The sequence below is a fragment of the Trichechus manatus genome, unplaced genomic scaffold, assembly GCF_000243295.1.
Source record: "Trichechus manatus latirostris isolate Lorelei unplaced genomic scaffold, TriManLat1.0 scaffold00027, whole genome shotgun sequence".
In the NCBI taxonomy this organism is placed as follows: Eukaryota; Metazoa; Chordata; class Mammalia; order Sirenia; family Trichechidae; genus Trichechus; species Trichechus manatus.
Genome location: NW_004443963.1, coordinates 15,830,492 through 15,854,723, shown reverse-complemented (window position 1 = coordinate 15,854,723; position 24,232 = coordinate 15,830,492). Strand labels below are relative to the sequence as shown.

The 24,232-nt window shown below is 52.8% G+C and overlaps 1 protein-coding gene across 2 annotated transcripts; it reads left to right on the top strand.

Moving 5' to 3' along the window:
• Positions 1-1,711: 1,711 nt before the first annotated feature.
• On the top strand, positions 1,712-23,619 carry MFNG (MFNG O-fucosylpeptide 3-beta-N-acetylglucosaminyltransferase). 2 transcript variants are annotated; one of them, XM_023729044.1, is made up of 8 exons: positions 1,712-1,949; positions 10,732-10,780; positions 11,110-11,212; positions 11,688-11,841; positions 14,891-14,976; positions 17,536-17,701; positions 19,753-19,838; positions 21,862-23,619. In XM_023729044.1, the coding sequence occupies exons 1-8, from the start codon at positions 1,797-1,799 to the stop codon at positions 21,926-21,928; spliced, it is 864 nt and encodes a 287-aa protein (XP_023584812.1). In that variant the 5' UTR covers positions 1,712-1,796; the 3' UTR covers positions 21,929-23,619. The 2 variants fall into 2 exon arrangements, with proteins under 2 accessions (XP_023584812.1, XP_004373887.1); XM_004373830.2 differs by having other exon boundaries at positions 1,712-2,130.
• Positions 23,620-24,232: the final 613 nt, after the last annotated feature.

The window sequence follows — 24,232 nt, the reverse complement described above, 5'->3', positions numbered from 1 at the left end:
CCTGGCCCATTGCCTAGTCTGTGGACATATGAGTTGGGGTGAAGATGCTGGAGCCCAGTGGCCCAGCCACCTTCGCCCAGGCCCCCTGTTAGATGTCCACCTTCCCATGGAGTGAAGAAACCCACTAGCCCCATAATCCTCAACAAGTCCTATTTTTGTCCTGTTACAGAGATGATAAAAGCAGAGTTCAGAGAGGAGAAGTAACTTATCCAGAGTGACACAGCCAGTGAGTGGCCCAGTCAGGAACTGAACCTTGCTCTGTGTGGCACAAAGCCTGGGATTGTCCCTTGGTGATGTCCTGAGAAGATGGGCTGTGAAGGGGCCTGGCATGTGGCTGGTCCATAGTAGGAGGGTGATTGGAGAGGCTTGCTTTTCCTTTCCTCTCCCCCCACAGTCCTGATACAGGGCTGGCCCACAGATGGCCCAGTTTAATTCACCAGCCAGTTAGTATTTTCATTCATCTGATTGACAGATACTTATTGAGCTTCTATTGTGTGTCAGGCACTGGGAATTGGTGGTCCAAAAAAAAAAAATCTCTGTCTTGACCTTTTCATGAGAAAGACAATTAGTAAAATATACAGCAGAGAAGGGGGCCCAGGAGGGGCAGGGCTGGAAGGCTGGGAGCAAGGGGGAGAAGGGTTTACAATCTAAAGTGGCCAGGGAAGGCTTCATGGAGGAGGTGACATGTATGTAAAGACCTTAAGGAGGTGAAGTAGTGAGATGAGTCAGTTTTGGGGGAAAGGGCGCCCCAGGTGGTGGGAGCAGCAAGTGCAAAGGGCCTGAGGTGGGCATGTGCTGGAAACAGCCAGGAGACCAGGGGCTCTGGAGTGGAGGGAGCCAGGGGAGGGTAGTGGGAGATGGGGCTGGGGGGTCACAGGGGCCTTTTAGACTGGTGTACAATCTTTGGTGTTTGTTCTGAGGGAGATGGGAGACAGTGCAAGGTTTGAGCAGAGGAGGATGTGACTGACCTTGTGTAAAAGGAGATGGAGATGGTGTCTGAGGAAGGCCTGTCCCTGCCGCCTGGACTGGCTGGGGAGAGAGGCAGCAATAGAGACTGCCAAAGGAGATGGGACATGGGGCAGTCACAGCTGGACAAGTGCCCTCGGGGGGCTTCCTGTGGCCCAGATGAGGGATCAGACATCTGGCTTTAACTGTGCCATGTCACTGAGTTGCTGGATCATCTTAGCCCTGTGCCTCATGTCCTTAGCTGTAGACTGGGAACAATAATCCCAGTGCTGTTAAGACCAGAGCAACTACTGTGGGAGCCACTGAGGTTGGGTGGACATCATGGAAGGCTTCCTGGAAGAGGGAACACATGCCATGTCTTAAAGTCCAAATAGAATTCAGCCTGGTGGAGGGGCCGTATGTGAGCATGGCAGAGGATGGGGAAGAGCTTTCAGGAGGAAGAACATCGTGAACAAAAGCCAGAGGCTGGGTAGAGCAGGACACTACAATAATTGAGCCAAGCTGACAGGTCCCTGGGGAGTGGGAAGGCTGGAAGGCCTCTCCCTTCCATCCCCGCATAGAAGGTTTGTTGTCACCCCAACCCCCACTGCAGCAGCTGGCAGGGCTGGGGCTGTCCCTTCAGCCGGTGCCTCTTTTTGAGTCACCTCTGGGGCTCCCTGGGCTGGCCCCGCCCCTTGGGCTGCGCTGGGGACAGGGGCGGGGCTGGGCGGCCCCAGAGCCGGCAGCGGAGGCCAAGGGAGCAGGTGGAGGCTGGCGGCTGGAGGGCTGCATGGCTCAGCCTTGGGGTTCGGAACACCAGCCCCCTGGCTGCCCCTCCCAGCCTGCCCCTGATGCCGGCCAGTCTTTGGCTTCTGCCGGGGCCCCCACCTGAGCAGCCACCTTCCCTGGCCGTTTGGAATTTCGGGGCTGATGCAGCGCCGGCTCCTCCGGGGCCTGGCTGGAGCCCTCCTCACCCTCCTGTGCATGGGGCTTCTGTCCCTGAGGTACCACTCCGGCCTGTTCCCCCAGGGGGTGCGGGTGACCCCCAAGCCTAGCCCGCCCAGCCCTGGGCCCCCTGAGCTGCAGATGCATGACATCTTCATCGCCATCAAGACCACCCGGGCCTTCCACCACTCGCGCCTGGAGCTGCTGCTTGACACGTGGGTCTCCAGGACCAGGGAGCAGGTGACAAGCAGGCAACTGGAACCCTGGGAGTGACCCTTGGCCTGAGGGGCGCATGGAGACCTTTCCCTGGGCTGGGGTCCCTGGTGCCCTTGGCCACCTGCCCCATCTGGGCACATCTTCCCACTCCTCCTCCAGCCTCTGGCCCTGGCTTGGGGGCTGCCTGCAGCCCTGACCGTACCCTTGCTGACCCTGACGCCAGGTGCTTCTCAGGCCACAACTCCGTCTCTTTCACAGGCCAGACTAGGCCCCAACCCTGGGTCCCTCTTGGGGGTTCCCTCTATTCCCACTGCTGTCCAGCCTGGCCCAGTCTGGCACTGGGGGCAGCAGTGGATGCTGCGCAGCTGGGCCCAGGCTGCCGAGGAGTCCTGACCCTGACCTGGCTGGGGAGCCCCTAGTCCTTTCAGGCATCCTGACAGCCCTGCCCCCATGCCTCTGCTGCCCAGGCTGTGTCAGGGGAGCTGACATCTTACCTCCTGTGCTCACTTGCTGTGGGGCTGTTTCTGAGGGAGGAGAGGAGGGTGTGTGTGCCGTGCTAGTGGTAACTGAGGCAGTGGTGGGCACGAGGTGGGGCTGGAGGTCTGGCAAGTGGATTGTGTGTGTGTGTGTGTGTGTGTGTGGGTGAGTGTGTGTGTGTGAGAGCCTGTGTGTGTATGACTATGTGTGTGTATGTGTGTATGTGTGTGTGCTCATGTGCATGGAGCCAAAGTGTCAATGTTAGATGTGCTATGACAAGAAGCATGTGGGTGACAGGGAGCATGTGGCTTATGCCTTTCAGGGGAGGCAGCTTTGACAAGCTGAGTCCCCTCCAGCCCTCCCTCTCCCCACACCCACTGCCTTCCTTAAGCAAAGTCAGCGACTTGAGGGCATTGGGGGCCATCTCTAGGGGAGGTGGAGGGGTGGATTTACATACCCACATACACCTTTCCCCACTCAGGCAGCTGGCTCAGTGAGAGAAAGTGACCGAGCTTTCCGAGGGGGCTGGCTGCTTCTGGGAGACTAAGGAGAGAGGGAGGAGGTGCCTAGAAGCGGTCAGGGCCCCCTGGGGAAGGGGCACCGCACCCAGGTTTCTTGGCACCCCCTTGCACCCTGGATTAATCTTTTCCCGGTAGTGGCCTCCAGCACCCGGGGCTCTTTCCTGGGGCCCCACAGAGCTTTTCAAGCCAGGGAAGTTCTGGTTCCGCCCACGGAAGCTGCTGAGCCTGGCCCTTCCCGCAGACCTTCCTGTTTATGGCGCTGAGACTGTGTGTACCCGGGAGCATGGCCTCATGTGGTCCAAGGCCCTTTCCTGTCTGGTCTGCCCTGGCCCCAGATGAGGAAACTGAGGCCAGTGAGGAGGACACGCTCTCCAGCGTCCCCCAGAAGGCCCGAGGGGGACCAGGCCCCCACCTGCTGGGGCTCTTCCTTCTCTGCTAGGGCCTGGGAGCCCAGAGCCGCCTGGGTGACTGGGCTACAGGGGAGGGTCCCTGGGCCCCCAGCCTGGGCAGCTGTGCCGGCAGGACTAGGCCTACAGGGGAGAGGCAAGCCCCGAGCCCCTTCTATGCCACTCCCTCAGCACCCATTCAGGCCCACCTGATCGAGGCTCCCTCTGCCCCATCTTCCCCTGCCCACCTGGCAGGGTATATGAAGTAGGGTGTAGGGCCTTGGTTAGGACTCCATCCTGGTCCCTCACCCCCTGTGCCATTCAGATGCTGCCAGTCAGCCAGGGGGGTACCAGCCAGCTACTTGGCATCTGTTGTTGCGTGCTGTCTAGTCAATTCTGACTCATAGCAACTCTATATGACAGGGTAGAACTGCCCCACAGGATTTTCCAGACTGTAGTAATCTTTATGGGGAGGAGAATGACAGGGCTTTCTCCCTTGGAGCCGCTGGTGGATTAGAACTGCCGACCTTTCGGTTAGCAGCTGAGTGCTTAACCACCGTGCCACCTGGGCTCCTACTAGGGGGCTGCATATCAAACGCATCACTCTCATCTCCCCAACAACCCCAAGTGTTAGGTATTGCTAATCTCATTTTACAGGCAAGGAAACAGGCTTGGAAAGCTTAAACAGAAGGAGGAGATGAATCTAGTCATTGGATAGAGCACAAGGGGCAGATTCTAGAAACCTTGTTCTTTAAGGCGTATTTGAAAGAAGAGAGGATGCGCAGATGGAAGAAGAGATGAGGGGACAGAGACACCCACACTCACCACCCTGTCTGGGCCCCCTTTGTCTCTCACCCTTTGGCTCTTTACTCTCTGTGACATCAGTTGAGGCCCTCGGTTTCCCTGTCTGCCACACAGGACAGGAGGGTCTCGGGCAGCTCTCAGATCTGCCATCAGAGCGGGCCTGAGCTGGTTAACTCCTGCGCTGGCGCCCACCCCAGCTTGTTAAGGGTGGCAATGGCAGGTGGGCCTTTGTGGCAGCGGGCTGGGACTCGTGTGTGGCTTTTGTCTCCAGATGAGGGGGTGGGCTGGGAGGCGTGTTTTCTGCTCGAGGGGGGTGGGCGGCAGCCCCATAGTTCCCCTTCTCTGCAGCAGATGGTCCTTGACTAACCCCTCCCCTGCCCCCAGCAGGCTGTCTGCCCCTTTGTTTTCCCGCTGCCTCTGAGGGTTTAACCATTTTCAGGGCCCCTCCTTAAAACAAACGCAGCCCTGGGCTCTGCGCTGCACCCACCTCAGGGTTTCCAGGGATGGAAACCACCAGCCTCAGGCCCCCCTCTGCCCTCCGTCTCTACACTGCCTCCCCCCACACTACCTCCCACTTATTCTGTCTACTTAGTCCTTCACTGACAAGCATTCTCTGGCCCTCCTGGCCCATACCCTGAACTTGAGAGGGTTCCACTGTTTGGAGGCAAAAGTTTGCCAGGGAGCTGGGCAAGAAAGGCCTGACTTAAGTTTTACAGGATCCCTCGGGAGCTGTGTTGAAAACAGACTTGCAGTAGGGGGCAGGACAGAAGCAGGGACACCAGGCAGGAGGTGATAATGGTGGGTTGGACCATGGGGTGTCTGTGGAAGTGGTGAGAAGAGGGGTCACCCTGGATAATCGGAAGGTTGGGGTGACAGAATTTGCTGATGGAGTGGTGGGGGTGAGAGGGAGGTGTCATGGGCGGGTGACTTCAGTATTAGGGGATGCTGGAGCTGCCACCTGCCGAGATGGGTAAGACCAGGGAGGGGAGGCCAGGGCGAGTGCCTGCGCAGTGGGATTTGAGAGCCTGGAGCTTTGTGGTGAGGCCGAGGCTGGAGGTGTCAATGTGGGAGGCTCCGGCTTGGTGGTGGTGCTTAAAGCTGGGAGACAGGATGGCATCACCAAGGGATGGGGCGAGATGGAGAGGAAGACAGGGCCTGGGCTCCGGCCCACCAATATTTTCCCCATGGAAATCCAGGGACCCCAGTGTTAGCTAAATCTGACACTGGGAGACAGACCTGAGGGAGAGGGACTCAATAGATGGACATAGCCAGGCCTCCCAGAGGGGTGCCAGGTGCCAGAATAGGAGGCAAATCAGACCAGGCCTGTGCCCTCCAGGATGTCACCGGCTGGTTGAGAGACCAAGAGATAAATTTCCATACCTGAGTAGTTGCTGTTCATAGGAAGAACAAGAAACTGGGGAGCACATGGGAGGGGCCCCTAAGGCAGCTGAGGAGTATCAGGGAAGGCTTTCTGGAGGAAGTGATGCCTAAGCTGGGAGTTCGAAGATAGGAGGTAGTGTTCTAGGAAGAAGGTGCAGTATGTGCAAAGGCCCCCGGGGAGAGGGGAAGGAAGAGTGTGTGGGGTGTTTGGGGAACTGAAAGACCTTCCAGCTAAGGGAAGCCTCAGCCACGGGTGGGGCAGGAAATGATAAGCTGAGGCTGAGCAGGCAGCAGGGGCCACCATGATGGCTCTTACTGGCTGCACTTAGGAGGCTGGCCTTTATCCCAAAGGCAGTAGGATGATGGCGGTAGGATGGCAGTAGGAATAACTGTATTCCACGGTTAGCAGGATGGTGGTGAATGTGGGTGTTACATGACTCTGATCCTGACAGGAAAGCAGGCCTGAGGGAATAAGGCAGGGTTTTGCAATAACCTAGCAAGAGAGAATAATGGCTTGGAAGAAAGCCTATGGCCATTTTTTTTTTCTTTTCTTTTTTTATTGTTGAGAACATATACAGCAGAACATAACCAGTTCAACAATTTTTACATGTATAACTCAGTGACATTTATTAAATTTTTCAAGTTGTACAACCATTCTCACCCTCCTTTTCCTAATTGTTCCTCCCCACTAACATAAACTCACTGCCTCCAAGCTTCATATCCAACCTTCTGAGTTGGTGTTGTCAATCTAATCCCACATAGATAGTTCTTTAAAAGAGCACAATGCCCAAGGCTAACATTATTTACTAATTAAGCTAAAGTATTGTTTGGTTTAAAGAAAACTTCAGAGGACATTTTTGGTTTAAGGTTTGGAGAGTTTCTCAGGGCAGTAGTTTCTGGGGTTCACCCAACCTCAATGGCTCCAGAAAGCCTAGATTCCATGAGAGTTTGAAATTCTGTTCCACATTCCCCCCCACCCTCAGCTTTGATCAAGATTCTTCTATAGGTTCTTTGATCAAGATTTTCAGTAATGGTAGCCTGGCACCATCCAGTTCCTCTGGTCTCAAGGCAAGGGAGGCAGTTTTCATGCAGGCAATTAGCCACACATTCCATTTTGTCCTATGCCTAACTCTCCTTCTTCCTCTTTTGCTCCAGGTGCATAGAGACTAGTTGTACCTTGAATGGCTGCTTGCAAGCTTTTAAGACCCTAGCTACTCTGCAATGAACTATGAAGTAGAACAGAAGCACTAAAAATGATATGAGGCCAATTAACTGAGTTATCCTGTGAAACCATGACCCTGCACTTCGAAACCAAGGAACCAAATCCCTTGAGGTGTCTGGTTGTACGTCAGGTGGCCAGGGGTTTTGGGGGAGACAAGCCTGCTTGCCTCTCATCTTTCCCTATATCCAGCCCTGGCTTCTGGCCTCCTGTGCCTCAGTTTCCCCTGATACAAGGAGCTGAGCCAGGCTTCACTACCCAGCTCTTCCTTGTTTATCACAGACACTGTCTCGTTTACCCCAAAGCCACCTTGACCCCCTGTTTTATAGGTTAATAAACTGCGACTCAAGACGGGGCTGTTCTGATCTGAAGGGTTGATTCCTGGAAAGGAGGGAGAGGTCTGTGGGTGAGCAGAGGGGGGCATTGCAGCTGGAGGCTCTGAGCTTGGAGGGAGGACAGGGCTAGTTCATGGGTGTGGCCTGAGGAGATGAGGGAGCCGGGGGGCTTTAAACAGGCTGGAGGCCTTACCTTTGGTCCTTACTTGGATGGGGTTTAAAATTGTCCTTGTCTAAGGTCCAAGGGCAGCCCTTGATGTGCTCGGTGGACGAGAGGATCTGTGTGGGCACCCAGAGGCTCCACGCATGCTAGGCTGGGTGCGGAATGGGTGTTAGTCCAGTCCCGGGCCTGGCACACCTCTGTCTCTCTGTTTCTCTTCTCCTGTCTCTCTCCCCAGCTCCCCCTCAACCATTAGACCGTCATTTCTGAGGGGTAGAGTTGCCCAAAGGGTGGTCATTTCCACACTACTGACATGATTTTTGCTGTTTCTATATGCCTCTTGTCCTATGTTACTGTCACATAACAACAGGCCGATCCAGGTTAGAGCAGGGGCTTTGGTGCCGGATGGCCTGGATTTGAATCCCCCAGCTCTGCCACTTACTAGCTGTGTGACCTTAAGGCCGCCTCTCTGGATCTCCGTTTTCTCAGCTGTAAAATGAGGATACTAAAATCTAGAACACGTAAAAAGCACTTAACCACCAAGCCTGGCACACGATAAGACTCATTCCATAGTTGCTATTATTTTTCTTCGAAGCAACTTATTTGCTTAATTTTAAAGAGAAACATTACGTCATACTGTGATTTCTCTAATGCTCAATGACGTAAATATATAACTTGAATTTAAAAACACTATTGTGTGTGACCAACCTAAAACTGTTTCAAGTGCTGGAAGTCTCATATGATCACTCTGTTAGCTTCCTGGGGCTGCCGTAACAAATTACCCTTCCCCTGCCTATGTCTAATCTACGAGCAGTGTCGTTACTAGGCTTGGTGTCACCCAGTGCGGTAACTCATTGTGCTATCCGCTCCACCCCACCAGGGACCTCCTCACATACCAGACCATACAGAATCCTCAGTAATTTTTTTTTGTACTAATCAGGGCCAGATTAAGGCATGTGAGGGCCCTAAACACTGCTAATCTGTGGTGCTCCCTCCTGTGTTTACTCACGCATTTGAACAGGATGTGTGTTAGATACATACATGGATATATGTGCATGCGTGTGTGTGTTTTAGCTATCCATGCTGTAACTTCTTTTTAAATGCGACTGTAATATTACTTATTAGTGGAAACTCTGGTGGCTCAGTGGTTCAGAGCTACCGCTGCTAACCAAAAGGTCGACAGTTCGAATCCGTCAGGCGCTCCTTGGAAACTCTATGGGACAGTTCTACTCTGTCCTATAGGGTCGCTATGAGTTGGAATTGACTTGACGGTAACAGGTTATAATATTAGTGATTGAATGCAAAAGTGGTATATGCCACTTTAGAAGAATGAGATGAACTGGATTGGAGAATTTTTAGTGGATGTGGGAGATGCTAGGATTTCTACTGTATACCACATTTTCTACGAAAAGATTATTCCACATGTTCTACAACAAAGAAAATGAGTCAGTGAACTTAGTTGTTTCAACAGTCAATATAAAATTCTGTTGATCTCCCACAACAAAAAATTGACTTTCACCAATTCTGCCCTTAACTGCACATACCTCAGTTTTGATGCTTGTTTTCTAATAAATGCTATAATTATAAATGAACAAATTTAAAGATGTCATAAAAGAAAATGTAAAGATCAGAAAACAAATATTACAACAAGTTACTATATTTTGTTTTTAGATTGATCTTTCATCTCTAACATGTTATAATTAGACACATTTCTTTCTCTTCTCTTAAAAATTCTTCAATGATTTCATCACAGTTTAGCTGCTGAACAATATCTACTTCCATACATAATAAGGATAATGGATCAAATCTTTCCTAAATCATTTTTGTATGCTGAGGGTTTTTGAGTCTCTTTAGGGATGAAAATGAGCGTTCTGTTGTGTGGTTCATGATCATTAAAGTTAGGAATATGCATAAAGCAGTTTCAACATTGGGAAATACACATTGTGTTTCATCTTCTGTTGTGAAATCATACAAGCCTACATTAGTAAAATTTGTCTTTCCTAAATCCGTAAACTTAGTTTTCATGTAAGAATGAAATTGTCACGTCTCCGTGAAGGTTTGTATTTAAGTCATTGGGATAAGCCTGCACTAATTTCTTGGATACTTTCATGCATTCTTCATCGGGTACATCTGTATGGTTTAAGAGGAAAATCTATCTGAAAGAACTTCGTACACTTTTGCCCTTCTTTTCATGCAAGAGTCAAGTGTGTCAATGATGGTATAGGATGTGGTTATGGGAAATTGGTATCTGGCACTCAGTGATACTTCTGGAGCACTTCAGTCATTTACTTGTTTCTTTCTAATGCTTCTTTGACAGGGAACTGCTTGATAATCAGTATTTGTTTTGTTGTGTTTTCAAAATTTTCTTTTAAATTATGTAAATACCCTGTTAATGACGCGTAGAGATGTGTGCATGTCTTCAAATTTACTTCTGAATCTTGGAGAGCTTGACTCGTCCGATGAAAATGCTGCAATATATTATTCCACATAACCAACATAAACACATACTCTAGTGTTTGGATTTTGTTGGTGATGTTTGCAGCTTCTCTTTTGGTATCTCCTTGTGCGTCTGGCCTTCAGCAATATTTTCTACAGCATCTAGAATCAGTGTGTACGATTCCAGGATTGCACTCGTTCCTACTTCAGGCATTTCCCAGCGTGTATTAGAAAGACATTTTAATACTCGATCGTTGCCTAAATATGTCTTAAGAATTATTCATTGGCGAGTAGAGGCAGCAAAAAATGTGTCGAGTAACTGAACAGTAGAAAAAAAATCAACTGCTTCCAGATGACAATCTACTGTGCTACATCCTACGAGATTAAGTGACTGTGTAGCACATGGGATAAAAAAGGCATATTCATTACATTCGAAAATTTTCTGTTGCATGCCTTTATAACGCCCCAACATATCGGCAGCATTGACGTAGGACTGGCCCTGCATGGTTCAGAGTGTGTGCACGTGTGTGTGTTGTGAGGAAGGGATAGAAGAGGGTGTGATTCTGCCAAGGGTGTGTGAATACGGCTTGGCCCTGTGGTGCAGGTCTGTGAAGGGATGGGTGTGTGTGGGACAGACCAGCTGGTGTAGACCATGGCGATGTGTGTCTACACAAGCTGGGGTGTGTGCGTGCTGTATGGGAGAGGATAGCTGAGGAGATCATGGGGTCCTAAAAGAGGGTGTGACTGTGAGAGGGATGTGTGTCCGTCACTGAAAAGAGGATAGAAGTCTGCTGTGTGTGTCCACCTGGACAGGCAGTTCTTCAGGGACTTGGCTACGGGGGCTGTGCGCTGGCTCTGGGGCTGCCCCTGGCAGACCTGAGTCCCGACACCTCGGTTTCCTCCCCAGACATTTGTCTTCACTGACAGCTCGGATGAAGGCCTCCAGGAGAGACTGGGTAACTAACTGCCTGGCCTGGGTTGGGTGGCTGTGCCCTGGCCTGGGGATTCCTAGGAACGGGACTATAGCCTTGGCATGTGGGGATTCCCCTTTGCCAAGCAGGGAGGCAGGCTTCTTCTCTGGAAACAGTGTGAGTGTGGGGTGGGGCTGTGCTGGACAAGGCCCAGTCTTCTATTGAATAACTCTGTGGTCCTAAGCATGGCAGCTTTCCCTGGGCCTCAGTTTCCCCACCTGTAAAACGGCCAGGCCCTGCTCTGCATCTTCATGGTGTGCAGGGCAGTGGGGAGGAGCCTGGCAGGGGCCCCTGACCCCTCCTCACTTCTCCAGGACGCCATCTTGTGGTCACCAACTGCTCTGCGGAGCACAGCCATCCAGCCCTGTCCTGCAAGATGGCTGCTGAGTTCGACGCCTTCTTGGCCAGTGGGCTGAGGTCAGTGCTCTTGGGTCTCTGGGGACAGGAGTGGCCTTTGCCTCAGGCTAGCTCCTGAATGGGGTGTCTTGTCAAAAAGTGAAGTGGTCTAGGCCCAGGGAGTATAATTATGTAGGGGCTGACTCCTGGGGGCTGACTTTCTCCACCCACCCGCCCACCTGGCAGGCAGTGCTCAGTGAGCTGGACAGTTCAGCTGGGTTCAAATCCAGCCACTCACGGGCTGTGTGACCTTGGGCTAATGTCTTAACCTCTCTGAGTCTTGGTCCTCACCTGTTATGTGGGCACACCTTCTTAACGAGGTTACACGAGATACTGCTTGGTACAACACAGGTACCTTCGATGTCAGCCACTCTCCCTCCCTCTCCTCTCCCCACCTCCTCCCTGAGTGTTAGCCCTGTGGGCGGGGGACAGGTTGGGGGGCCCTTCGGCCCCAGGAACCCTCCTAGGCTCATCGTCCCCCCTTCCATTTCTGCAGGTGGTTCTGCCACGTGGATGACGACAACTATGTGAACCCTCGGGCGCTGCTGCAGCTGCTGGCCACCTTTGCACCAGCCCGCGACGTCTATGTGGGTAGGCCCAGCCTGAACCGGCCTATCCATGCCTCTGAGCCTCAGCCCCGCAACCACACGGTCAGTCCCTCTCTTCTTTCTTTGCCCATTTGCTGCTGTGTCTGGGTGAGGCCAGTGCCGGGGGCTGGGCGGGAGTGGAGAGAGCCAGGTTCTGGGCTTCAGATCGGGCCCCATCCCTTTCTAACCTGTGTCTTTGGGCCAGTGGCTTCGCCTCTTTGAGCCTCATTCTCCTCGTCTGTGAAATGGGGAGCTTGCGATCATACAGGTAAGGCACAGAGACGGCACACAGGAGGGCCTTCGTCACTGGGGAGCAGGAGCGTGCCCTAGTCATACAGTGAGCATGAGGCTGAGCTGGACTTCCTGACCCCACGGCAGGGCCCCTCTACACCTGATCTCATCATGTGGCTGTACACAAACCCATTGCCGTTGGGCGCTTAACCACTGTGGCTGTACAGGTTGTTAAAATGCTAGAATCCTTCTGGCCAGGTGGTAGATTCCCACTGCCCTGAGCCCCTGGTGCATCGCTCACCTGGGTGCCCCCCTCCACTAACAAAAGAGTCAACAGCTGGCACAACAGATACTCCCCACCCAGGTCCAGCTCCAGGCTTGGATGGACACTAATTAGGGTTGCCAGATTTAGAAGACAAACAAACCGTCAGGATACTCCGTTCAATTTGACTTTCAGATAAACAACAAATATTTTTTAGTATAAGTAAGCCCCAAATAGGGTTGCTACGAGTCGGAATCGACTGGAAGGCAATGAGTTATTTTGGGTTTATGCCCTAAATGTGCATGGTTCTCCTCTGCCCCCAGGATCCACCAGGCTGCAGGCATTGGGTGGCCCAGGCCCCTAGGACTCCGCTGGCCCTAGGGAAAAGGCAGGTCAGACGGTCTCCTCTCCAGAGGCAATGCCTAGAGTCTAGAGCCCTCTGTGGGGTTCCCCCTCCCTCCCCAGGCCACCATCTGCTCCACTTGGGAAACCAGGAGCTGAAAACACAAAGCCTTAGTTTTCAGAAGTGAAGCAGCTGTTGATCCCTAATTAATGTTCTCCTGGGCCGTGGGACACTGCCTGGTTGTGTGTGAGCTGCTTCCAGTGAGCGGGGGTCTCCCAGGCTCCCACACGCCCTCACCCTTGGCCTTCACCTCTGTTTGAGCAGTTTGCCCTACAGGTTGGGAACACCACTCTGGAGCCAGCCTCCCTGGGTTCAGCCTCTGGGTTCACATCTGGCCCTGCCACCTTCTGGCTTCCTGAGCATGAGCAAAGTCACCTAACCTCCCTGGCCTCAGTTTCCTCATATGTTAAACGAGGGTGCTAACAGTCCCTACCGCAGAAGGTGACTGTGAGCATCGAGGAAATAATTAAATGAAGTAATCTCCCAGGTACTTGGAGCAGGAGGTGGCACCATGACACTAGTAGTGTTAGCGATCAGTATGTGACTCAGCTCCGTGTGCATTTCTGAGCAGACTTTCCTGTGCAGACTCAGTGCCCTGCTGGGCACACCCAGGCCCATCCCTACAACCTGCCCCAATGCCCTTCTTGGCACATACACCCTCCGTGGGATCCCAGGACACTCTCCCCTGAAGTGCGGCAGAACCCCAACGTGTCCGGGCTGGTTTAGACTCTGGGGTCCCCTGAGGTGGAACAGTAAGTACTTCACTTCTCTGAGCCTTGGTCACCTTTTCTGCCAAGTGGGGATCAAGAGGCCTGGTGGGTTACAGTAGTGATGGGTAGAACCCTGTTGGGCACAGGGCATGGAGGTGTTAAATGAGAGAAGGCAGGCCCAGCCTTTAGCACAGGCGTGGCAGAGTCGGTGCTCAGGATTAGGCACTTGTACCCCTACTGTTGCTGTTGTTACTACAACTATCTGGGAGCCAAAACCACTCACTAAACAAGCATTTATTTGGTACCTTCTATGCTTCAGGTCCTCAAGTAACCCCCTAGTTCTGCCTTATTGAGTCTTGTCCTTTGTTTAAAAGGGCAGCATTTCCAGAAGAGAGTTAACAGAGGTCTGTAGGAGGGGGACACCTCCAGGCCAGGGGAACCATCAGATCTCAGAACTAGAGTCAATGTTTGTGCTCCAGAAGACAAATCTGAGGCTCAGAGGTGGGAAGTGACTTTCTCAAGGTTACACAGCTGTACAGCGGCGGTGGAGGAGGGCTGCCTGGCGTGCTGCCCAGGGCTTCTCTCACTGTTGCATCATGGGAGATAACTCAGTACCAACTGTATACTTGGGAGAAGATAACCGTAGGGAACTTGTTAGATCAAGAGATGGTACAACTGAAAAGGGTAAAACATTTCCCGAAAGCCTTAGAGAGATTCATGGTGAATTCATGGGTCCTCACAGAATGGGAGGTAGGGGAAGAGGTCTTGGGCTGTGGTGATGCTGGGCGGACCCAAAAGAGATGCTATAGGTTCATGTGATTGAGATGTCAAGGGGTTCTTTGCCTTCACAGACTCACAGAACTGCCCCCCTCTCTCTCTTTACTCCACGAGTGGCATCGCCCTCTCCTTTTCCAGAAGAGCTTTCTTATTCCCAGGAATTAGGGGTAGCAGGGGCTGATGTAGGTGACGTCAGGACTAAAGCTGCTGTCATCTCTTCCCCAGAGTAGGCATATAGATCTCAGGGAAGGGCTCTGATTGGTTGGCCTGAGTCATGTGTCCATCCCTGAGCCAATCACTGGGATGGGGGTGGGGATTTATGATGAGCCACTGCTGGGGCACCTGACCACCCCTGTGGCCTTGGGGAGTGGGCACTGTGTTTGGCAGCCCCTCTGGAACTCCAGGGAGTGAGGTAGAGACCTTTCCCAGGGGAAGGAGGGAAGGTGTGCTGGGTGGACAGAAATGACACTTGTCTCCTTTAACTAGAATCCAGACAGATTTGGGTCTGATTTGTGACCCTAGCACTCTTAATTAGCTATGTGACTGTGGGCGTTGGTTTTCTTATCTATAAAATGGGCATAATGATGCCAGGCTGTAGTAAGAATCTAGTGAGATGTGAAATTAAAAGTTTTTGAGCCAGGCTGGTGGAGTGAGGGGCAGCCTGGCTGTCACCTTGGTCCACCCCCACCCCTGGGGCTCTCCTTGCACTTTGACCCTCCTCTCCCCCAGAGGCTGGTACAGTTTTGGTTTGCCACTGGGGGCGCCGGCTTCTGCATCAATCGCAAACTGGCTTTGAAGATGGTCCCGTGGGCCAGGTAAGCAGAGACCCCCGGGCGGGAGGGCCGGGCAGGGGCAGCTGCTGGGTGTGTGTGTGTGGCCTTTGCATCAGGAAGGGTTCGGGAGCAAGCTCAGAAGAAACTGCCCCTTGTTGGTTCTGTGTCACAGAGCCAGACCTGAGGGTTAGTGGTGAGCAGGCTGCCTGCCACCCCTGCTTCAGGGAGCTCACTGTCTAGGGCAACCTGCCACACGCAGGTGAGTTATGTAATCTCCAGAGCCTCAGTCCCCTCATCTGTAAAATGGACCTGATACTAGGACAGCAGTGGTTGATATAGGGTTTGATAAGAAAATGTCTGGGCTGGCCCCTGGGTAGGGCCAGGCAAGCATGAGGACCTGTTTGCACCTCTCTTCTGACCTGCAGTGCCATGGGGGAAGTGCAGACCAAGTGTGGGGGCACTCAGGGGAGAAGGGCCTTCTGGTTGGGGACAGCCTGGAAGGCTTCCTGGAAGAGGTGGCATTTGAGCTGGGAGAGCACTAAACTTGCGTTCCTTGAAGGCCTCAGATGAGGGAGTCCTAGGGGAAGTGTGAGCCCTAGGTAGGGGGTGTGGGGGGCATTGGTGTTCTAAGAGGAAGTGGCAAAGCCCTGGCCTCCCTGCCTAGGCAGGCTGTTATTATTAACAACATCAGTGGTCATTACCTTATTTTAAGGGTGGACTGTGAGCCAGGCCTCGTGTTCACCTAGAGTTTCACGGCACCCAGGGAGGAAGGTGGTGTTAGCCACCGTGTACAGCTGAGGAAACTGAGGCACTGAGAGGTTAAGCAAGTGACTGATCCAGGGTCACTTATGCCCTGGGTTTGGCTTCAAGGCCTTTGTGCTTCACTACTCACCATCCTGCCTGGGGTAACGGGTCTTCAGAAGAGATTTGTACTCGGGGTGGGAGTGGGCATATTTTCCTAGGGCATGTCCACAGCACATATGTGCACACGACCAGGGGTCATTCCTGTGCCTGGGGTGCCCCCATCTGGGCTTCTGCCCACTCTGTGTTACCTTTGCATGAATTAGGAAAAGGAGCCTCCTCTGGGCGGGTGAAGGAGTCCTGGTAGCACAATGGTTGAGCACTCTGCTGCTAACTGAAAGGTCGGAGGTTCGAACCTACCCAGTGGCTCTGCAGGAGAAAAGACCTGGTGTTCTGCTCCTGTAACGATCACAGCCTGGGAAACCCTATGCGGCAGTTCTACTCTGTCCTATAGGGTCGCTAGGAGTAGGAATTGACTCGACCGCACCCAACAACAACTAGGTAGGTATAGTCTTAGAGCACCCAGCCTGCTGAGCGGAGCGAGGGTTGAATTTCTGCTCCCACTCGCCCCCATGGCCAGATGTCTTTGAGGGGGCAGTCTGCCCAACAGTACCAGGCAGCCCTGACTCCAGGGGCATGATGGGGTGTGTGCAGCCCGGAGATTCCCTTGCTGGAACACATCCTCCCTCCCTCTGATACTTGGCCAACTCTAGCTCATCCTATAAGACTCCATTTAAAACTGCCACCTCCTCCAGGAAGCCTGCCCCATCCTCTCTGTACCCCACAGGTCACATGCTTCCCTCTGACTTACACCAGTCCTCTTCTGACATAGCTGCTCATGTATCTGTCTCCCTCCAGAATGGGGTCTTCTGTTGAGGGCAGGTTGCATTTCTTTCTCGTTATGGATTGAATTGCGTCCCTCTAAAATGTGTGTCAACTTGGCTAGGCCATGATTCCCAGTATTGTGTTGTTGTTTACCATTTGTGTTCTGATGTGATTATCCTGTGTGTTGTAAATCCTGACCTCTATGATGTTAATGAGGCAGGATTAGAGGCAATAATGTTAATGATGCGGGACTCAATCTACAGGATTAGGTTGTATCTTGAGTCAATCGCATTTGAGATATAAAAAAGAGAATTGAGCAGAGAGGAGAGGGACCACATTACCACCAAGCAAGAAGAGCCAGGAGCACGTGTCCTTTGGGCACTGTGTCCCTGTGCTGAGAAACTCCTAGACCAGGGAAAGATTGATGGCAAGGGCCTTCCCCGAGAGTGGACAGAGAGAGAAAGCCTTCCCCTGGAGCTGGCACCCTGAATTTGTACTTCTAGCCTCCTAAATTGTGAGAAAATAAATTTCTCTTTGTTAAAGCCATCCACTTGTGGTATTTCTGTTACAGCAGCGCTAGATAACTAAGACATTTCTCATCCCTTCTCTGTATCCTCAGCCCTAGCACAGTATCTGGCACTCCAGTAGATGCTCAACTATGAATGAATGAACAAATGAATGAATGAGTGAAAAGAAAGGGAGAGAAGGAAAGGATACATTTATAAGGGGCTTCACCTCACCATTCTTCCATTTAATCCACAAAACAGCACTGTGAGGGCAGGGCCATTTCACAGATGGTAAAATCGAGGCTCCCAGGGTTCTTGACTTGCCTCAGGTCACACAGTGGGCAGGAGGCAGACATTGGAGCCAGCCTTCTGCTCTGCCAGCTGGCCCTGGGGAGGGCCTTCTGGGAGCAGAGAGGGCTCCGGGTGTCGAGCGCCTGGACTAGTGACCACAGCATCCTCTCTCCCTCAGTGGCCCCCGCTTCGTGGACACGTCCACCCTCATCCGGCTGCCTGATGATTGCACTGTGGGCTACATCATCGAGTGCAAGCTGGGTGGCCGCCTGCAGCCCAGCCCCCTCTTCCACTCCCACCTGGAAACCCTGCAGCTGCTGGGGGCGGCCCAGCTCCCAGAGCAGGTTAGCTGGCCTTGGGGTAGGCAGAGATGGGAGAGGGGCTGTGAGGCAAGGTCCCCTGAAAAGAACATGGGGTCTCTCCTGCCACTCCCTCCTGGTGTTTGAAATCAACCTGGAAATTTAGACTGTGAGGCCTGGGCCATCCCCTAAGGATGGGGAAACAGGCCCAGGGTGACTCAGTCCTCTAACCCAAAAGGTCCCCAGCATTTGCGATGCTAAAATTCTATGATCTGGTCCCCAAATGCCAGCTGGAAGGACCTACACAGACAGATGAAGTTTATTTTCAAGCTCTCATTACCCTGTCCCCCCACTTCCTGCCCCTCCTCCACTTTCCCACCCTCCCCACATCCCTCTTGGCCGGCCCTGCCCCCTAAGGGCCCAGGGCAGCCCTGTCTGGCTTTTCCCATGGGTAGCCTCTCTTTCATCAAAGCTTACCTGTCCACTGCTTGCTGTTTTTCATTTGAACCCCCATGTTACTTGGGAACTCTTCATGAATGGAGACCCTCAGGCATAATGTTAGGTGGGGGAGGAGTGGGGCCCCATCCCACCACCTGGCAGGTGCTTATAGGTAAACCTGGGCCTGCCTTGCAGATGCTGCCATTGGACTCATGAGTTCCAGCCCCAAAGATGGGCCTGACTAGGAGGCCCCTGAGGTCTTCTGCCTAACTGTGTGAGTCAGAACCCTTTTGGTTACAAGTGACAGAAACTCAATATAGACTGCTTAAACAAAAAGGAAGTTGATGTGCTCACATAATAGAGCAGCTGAGGGCTTGGCTTCCTAGCTTGGCTGGGTCTAGTTGCTCAGGCATCATCCTGGGACTGTGTCTTCTCTTTTGTGAGGTCTCCTCCATGGTGACCTCGTCCCCAGCAGGTCACCCCTCGTCCTGGCAAGATGGCGGCCCCAGATTTCCACCCCATTTCTGGGAAGAGAGTCTTCCTTCCCTAGATCCCAGTGGCGCTCATTGGTCTGATGGCCCAGCTTGGGTCATATGACCTGCCCTCTACAAACTGGAATCAGTGTTGATCAGCCAGGCCTGGAACTGGGGTGCAGCTTCGTCCCATTAGGACCACAGAGCCTGAGAGAGAGGCTTGAGCCAGGAATGGGGCAGAAGCTGGGAAGCCAAAATCAGGACACCCTAACAGTTAGAGCTTCTGAGACCCACCATGCTAGGCACCTTGTTGGGGCCTGACCCCCTCCAGCTCTCTGGTTCCTTGCAACGTCTTGTGAGGTTGCTGCTAACTTTATCCCCATTTTACAAATGAGGAAACTGAGGCCCAGGGAGCTGAACTAACCATGGTACACAGCTAATACAGGGCAGAAGAGGATTTGAACCCTGGCTGGGAGGCCTCTAAGCCCCAAGTCTTTAACCACTTTGCTGTACTCGAGGTCGTTATCCCACCCTCATTGCCGAGCAGAGGAGCCTGAAGCTCGGGGTAGAGAGGGATTTGCCAAGGCCCTCAGTGAGTTGCAGAAAACCTCAGTTCTAGTCCAGGTACATAACTTACTCGAAAGGTGACTTCACCTCTTTGAGCCTCAGTTTCCTAATCCATAGGATGAGGGCGGAGCCCTGGTGGCACAGTGGTTAAGAGCTCGGCTGCTAACCAAAAGGTCAGCAGTTTGAATCCACCAGCTGCTCCTTGGAAACCCTATGGGGCAGTTGTACTCTGTCCTGTAGGGTCACTATGAGTTGGAATCAACTCGACGGCAACGAGTTTGGCTTTTTTGGTTTAGGAGGAGGGTGTTGTCCCAGCCTCCCAGGTAAGCTGAACTGCTGGGGAAACAAATGGGATTAGGGGCATGAAAGTGCTCCACAAGCTGTACAGCACCTGTGGGTGTACTTTTAGTGAAGGCTGTCTTGCTAGTGGTGGAATTTCAGGCACAGAAGCAGGCTGGAGGAGAGGGCAGCTTTCTGTGCCTCTCAGAATGTCTTCTGTGCTTCTCTGCCTGTGCCAAATGCTGCCCCCTAATGGGCAGTGGGGATCCTCTGGCTAGTGGAGATCTCCATGGGACAGCCCCCCAACACTCACCCTCTTCTTGCTTTTTCTTTGTTCAGGTCACCCTCAGCTATGGTGTCTTTGAGGGAAAACTCAACGTCATTAAGCTGCAGGGCCCCTTTTCTCCTGAGGAGGACCCCTCCAGGTGGGTCTGGGGGCTGAATCTCTGGGATAGGAGCAGTGGGGGCTAAGTCCAGGCACCCAAAGATGGGTGAGATGGGTGGAGGAAGCGCAGAGCCGGGGGTGGTGAGAGTGGATCTCAGTTCCTCTCTGCCACTGGCTTGCTGTGTGACCGTGGGCAATCCCTTGATTGCCTCAGTTTCCCCATTTGTAACACAAGGAGGCTGGGCATCATGGATCTGAGGGACTCTCCCATCCCTGATCCTCTGGATTCTTCAGGAGCTGCCGGAAGACTGAAACGTCGTCACTGATGCTCTAGTGGTGGAGCTTCAGACACTGCTGGGAATTTTTATTTTCTCTTTCAGTCTCTGTTTTTTGGTACTCATCGACAGTTCTCGGTGGGTAGGGGTTGGAATGGGGGCTAAATGTTACCCAGCCACCTTCCAGTTCTGGCCCAAATCAGGCCACAAGAAGATTGGGGGCTGCTCATCTCAGCTAGTATAGAGAAGTCTTAGAACATAGCCTGTGACCCCCAGTTTCCTCTCCTCATCACCCCACTGCTGGCCGACTGTGGCTTGTGCTTCTTGTGGGGGTGGGGGTGGTGGGGTGTGGAGGACTGGAGGGGGACCACATGGATTCTGGGCTCAACAGTCCAACTCTGGAACTGATGCTTGATACCTTCTCAGCATCTCTGCCAAGCAATGGGCTGCCTTCAGCTTGCATGCCTCCAACCATGGGGAGCTCCTCCGTCCATGGCACTGTTCCATCTCTGGGTGACCTGATTGTCCTGTGATCCCTCTACCCCCATTCCTGTCCCTGCCAGTGAGGGCCTGGGAGCTAGGACAGGGGCCCTGATCCTGCCATTGGAGGCAGAAAGGCAGTGGTGGGGGAGGGGAGGGAGGGAGCTTGGGCCTACTTGAGAGACAGAGATTTGTCCAGAGCAAGTGACGGGGGACGAGGGACTTAATACATTGTCATGATAGAGGGAGAGCAGCAAAGAATATATAGATATAGATGATATAGATAGAGGTACAGACACGTGCCATGAAGGGGAAGTGTAGGCCATTATGGGAAGGTATAAGAATGAGCCCTGATATAGACTGGGGATGGAAGCTGGTCAAGGGGTCGTCTCAGAGATGACAGGTGGGCTGAGACCTGAAGGAGGAGCAGGAGTTAACCAGAAGAGGCAGGTGGTAGAGAGCTCCAGGCAGAGGAATAGCCTATGCAAAGGCCTTATGGCAGGAGGCAACAAGGCCCGCTCAAGGCAGTAAAGGAAGCCAGTGTGACCAGAATGCAGAGAAAGCGGGGGAGAGTGGCATCAGGTTTGGTTGGGGAGGTGGCAAGTGACCTCCACAAGATCTTGTAGGCTTTGTCTGGACTTTGGATTTATTCTGAAGTGTGTAACCCCCCAGGGGGACCAGGACCCTGCTTCTGAAGCTCTGTGGAGTTGTCTGTCCTGGGGTAGAGGGTTCACAACTCTTTTCAGGGCCCCAGGGGCCAGGGATGAATTGAACAAGTTGGACATTATAAGGAGTCAGAGTTCCGTTCAATATAAGAAAAAAAGTTCCAAAATTCCAAAATAAAAGGAGCCGCCTTTTAATGGGGTGAGCGCCCCGTCAGTGGAGGTGTGCAAGCCATGGCTGTACCGCCAAGAAGTTTAGGAAGTAATGTTAAATTCCTTCCAAGCCTGAAGATTCTAGAATCCATAAGTTCCTGCCTAATGGGACTGGAGACTCAGATACGTGTGGTCAAGTGGTCTGGCCTCAGCTGAGTTCTCTTCATGGCTTGTATGGAGACATTTTTGATTGTCACAATGGGAAGGATGGGGGCGGGGTGCCACTGGTATCTAGTAGATAGAGGCCAAAGATGCATCCTACAATGCATAGGACATCCCTCACAACAAAGAATTATTCAGCCCAAAATGTCAATAGTGCTGAGATGGAGAAACCCTGCTCTAAACCATCTCTGTGACATGCTCCCTTCTCGGAGCCTTCGGGGCATGGGTAGGAGTGGGGTGACCATCTTGTTCATTTCTGGTCTCTCCACAGGTTTCGCTCCCTCCATTGTCTCCTCTTCCCAGATACACCCTGGTGTCCACAGCTGGTGGCTCGATGAACTCTGACTTGCTGGGCAAATGTTGTCCTTCTGCCTCCCAAGGCAGCCCTGGGGGCCCCTGGCAGGTGCACTGTGTTGGCTGTCACTGACAGTCTCCAGGTGGTGGGCAGGCCCAGGATTTGAATGGTGGCTGGTATTAGAGGCATCCCAGGCTTCTGGGAAGTGCGTTGGGCAGCCCAGGGACAGGGTGGTCCACGTGAGGGCCATAGAGGCCCCAGGGGCTGGGGTCCCACCAGCCATGAGCAGCTGAACTGGACAAAGGTGGGGAGGATGTTTGAGCTGGGATGAGGCCCAGGGGTCCTTAACCCCTCAGAGAATGCCATGAGTCGCTAGGTGGGGCCTGGCACCAACCCTAGGCTCTGTTCTCTCAGGCATTCCCCTGGGGTTCAAACCTTGGGCCGCCTAGCCCTGGGTGCCCTGGCAGAATCTCCAACCACTGAGGGAACGTGGGTGGAATATAAGTAAAATCCAGGATCTGCAGCAAGTACTATTGTTCCTACTCCCTGTCTACCGCCCCCATCCCTGGCTAACAGAACCCAATTTTGTTGGAAGCCTCAAAATGCCCAGGCCCAGATGATGGACCATAATGAGTCCCAGCCAATCATGACGATTCTTTTGCTCACTATCCGTTGCTGTTAAGGGCTACCATGTGACCCAGCTCTGGCCAGTATGAACTAAGCAAAGTCAATAGAGAGGCTTCTGGGAAAGCTTCTGCCGCTCCATACCCCATCTTACTGATTTGAATGTGGATACAATGGCTGGATCTGATGCAGTCACTTTGCCACCATGAAGGAAAAGCCAAGATAATCATCCACAGCTGTCCCCTCTAGCTTCTGATTCTGTAAGAAAATTAAACTTTTATTTGTTTAAGCCTCTTCTTGGTCAGGTTTTCTGTTACAGGCAGCCAAAATGTTCCTGACTGGGTCAGGGTCTTTGATCTGTCTGTCATAGTGGCTCTTTCTTGGAAGGGAGTGTGAGACACTGTTGGTGGTGTTGATGCAGGCTCCGAAGCTAGACTACCCTGCTGTACCCTCTCTGGCTGTGTGATCCTGGACAGGCCACTTGATCTCTCTGCTCTGTTTTCCCATTTTACAGATGAGAAAAAAAATATTTACCTCCTGGGTTGCTATGTGGATAAAATGATACAGTGTTTGTAAAGAGCACAGCACAGAGCCTGGTGAGGAGAAAGGAAGGGCTCAGTGAACGGTGGCTGTGATTTGTGTGTGTGTGTGTGTGTGTGTGTTGTGGCATGTCAGGGTGTGTGAGAGTGTACATGGATGTGTGGGTGGTGCGTACCCTTTTCCACATGTATGTGCATAAGGACATGTGTGCAGCAAATGTATGCTTTTGTGCCCAAGTGTCACACATGGGCATGATGTTAGTATATGTGTGCCATGAGGTGTTGGTGTGCTGGAAGTCATTCCTCCTTTTCTCTGACCACAGGGCCTGGGCTGGGGGGCTCAGAGAATCAGGGGAGGCAGAGTAGAGACTCGGAGCTGAGGGACTCAGCCTCAGGCATAGATAAAGGAGCAATTTGATGGCCAAAGTAGGTGCTCAATACCACAGGTGCCCTGAGAGTGCTGGGGCCCACAGAGATTGGGTGAGTGAATAAAAGTGACTGTAGTGAAATTTCAGGCATGGTGGTACGTAAGTGGGGGAAGGTCAGAGATGGGAGGTCTTTTTTCCCCATCGTGCCCAGTCATGTTGGGATTTGGGGGTCACAGTAGGGCTCTGGGGTGGGGGAGGTGAGAGGCGAGATCCTAAGCCAAGGCAGGGAGGGGTGGTCTGACCAAGCAGCTCAGAATGGTCACCTAGGCTCCTTTAGACCAGAAGCCTTGTCCAAACAAGGACCCACTGAGCACCAGAGCTTTAGGCCTTGTTTTCCGGGGAGAAGCCTGAAGCCCAGAGAGGGACAGCCGTGTGCTGTGGTCATGCAGCGAGCTGGGTGTCGAGCAGGGCTGTTTGGACTCTTCCAGAGCCTCCATTCCTTCTGGGCTGACTTGAAGCTGGGCTTGTGGGATGCAAGCCGGGTGGGGGCGGTCTGGCCCACAGCCTGGTGGGGGAGGGAGTGGCGCTTCATGGCCACCGTCCTCCCCACCCGCGTGTGGAAGGTCTGCTTTTAGGAGGAGCAGCAAATTTTCGGGTTGTTCTCAGATCCTGAGGGTCGGTGGAGGGAACAGGACTGGGCCATCTGCTGCCTCCATTGTCCCAGAATAGCTGGGGGTGGGGGCAGAGTCAGCAGGATCAGAATTAGGAAGGAGGAAGTGGAGGGTGGGGGCTGAGGTTTAACCCTTTGTGTGTTTG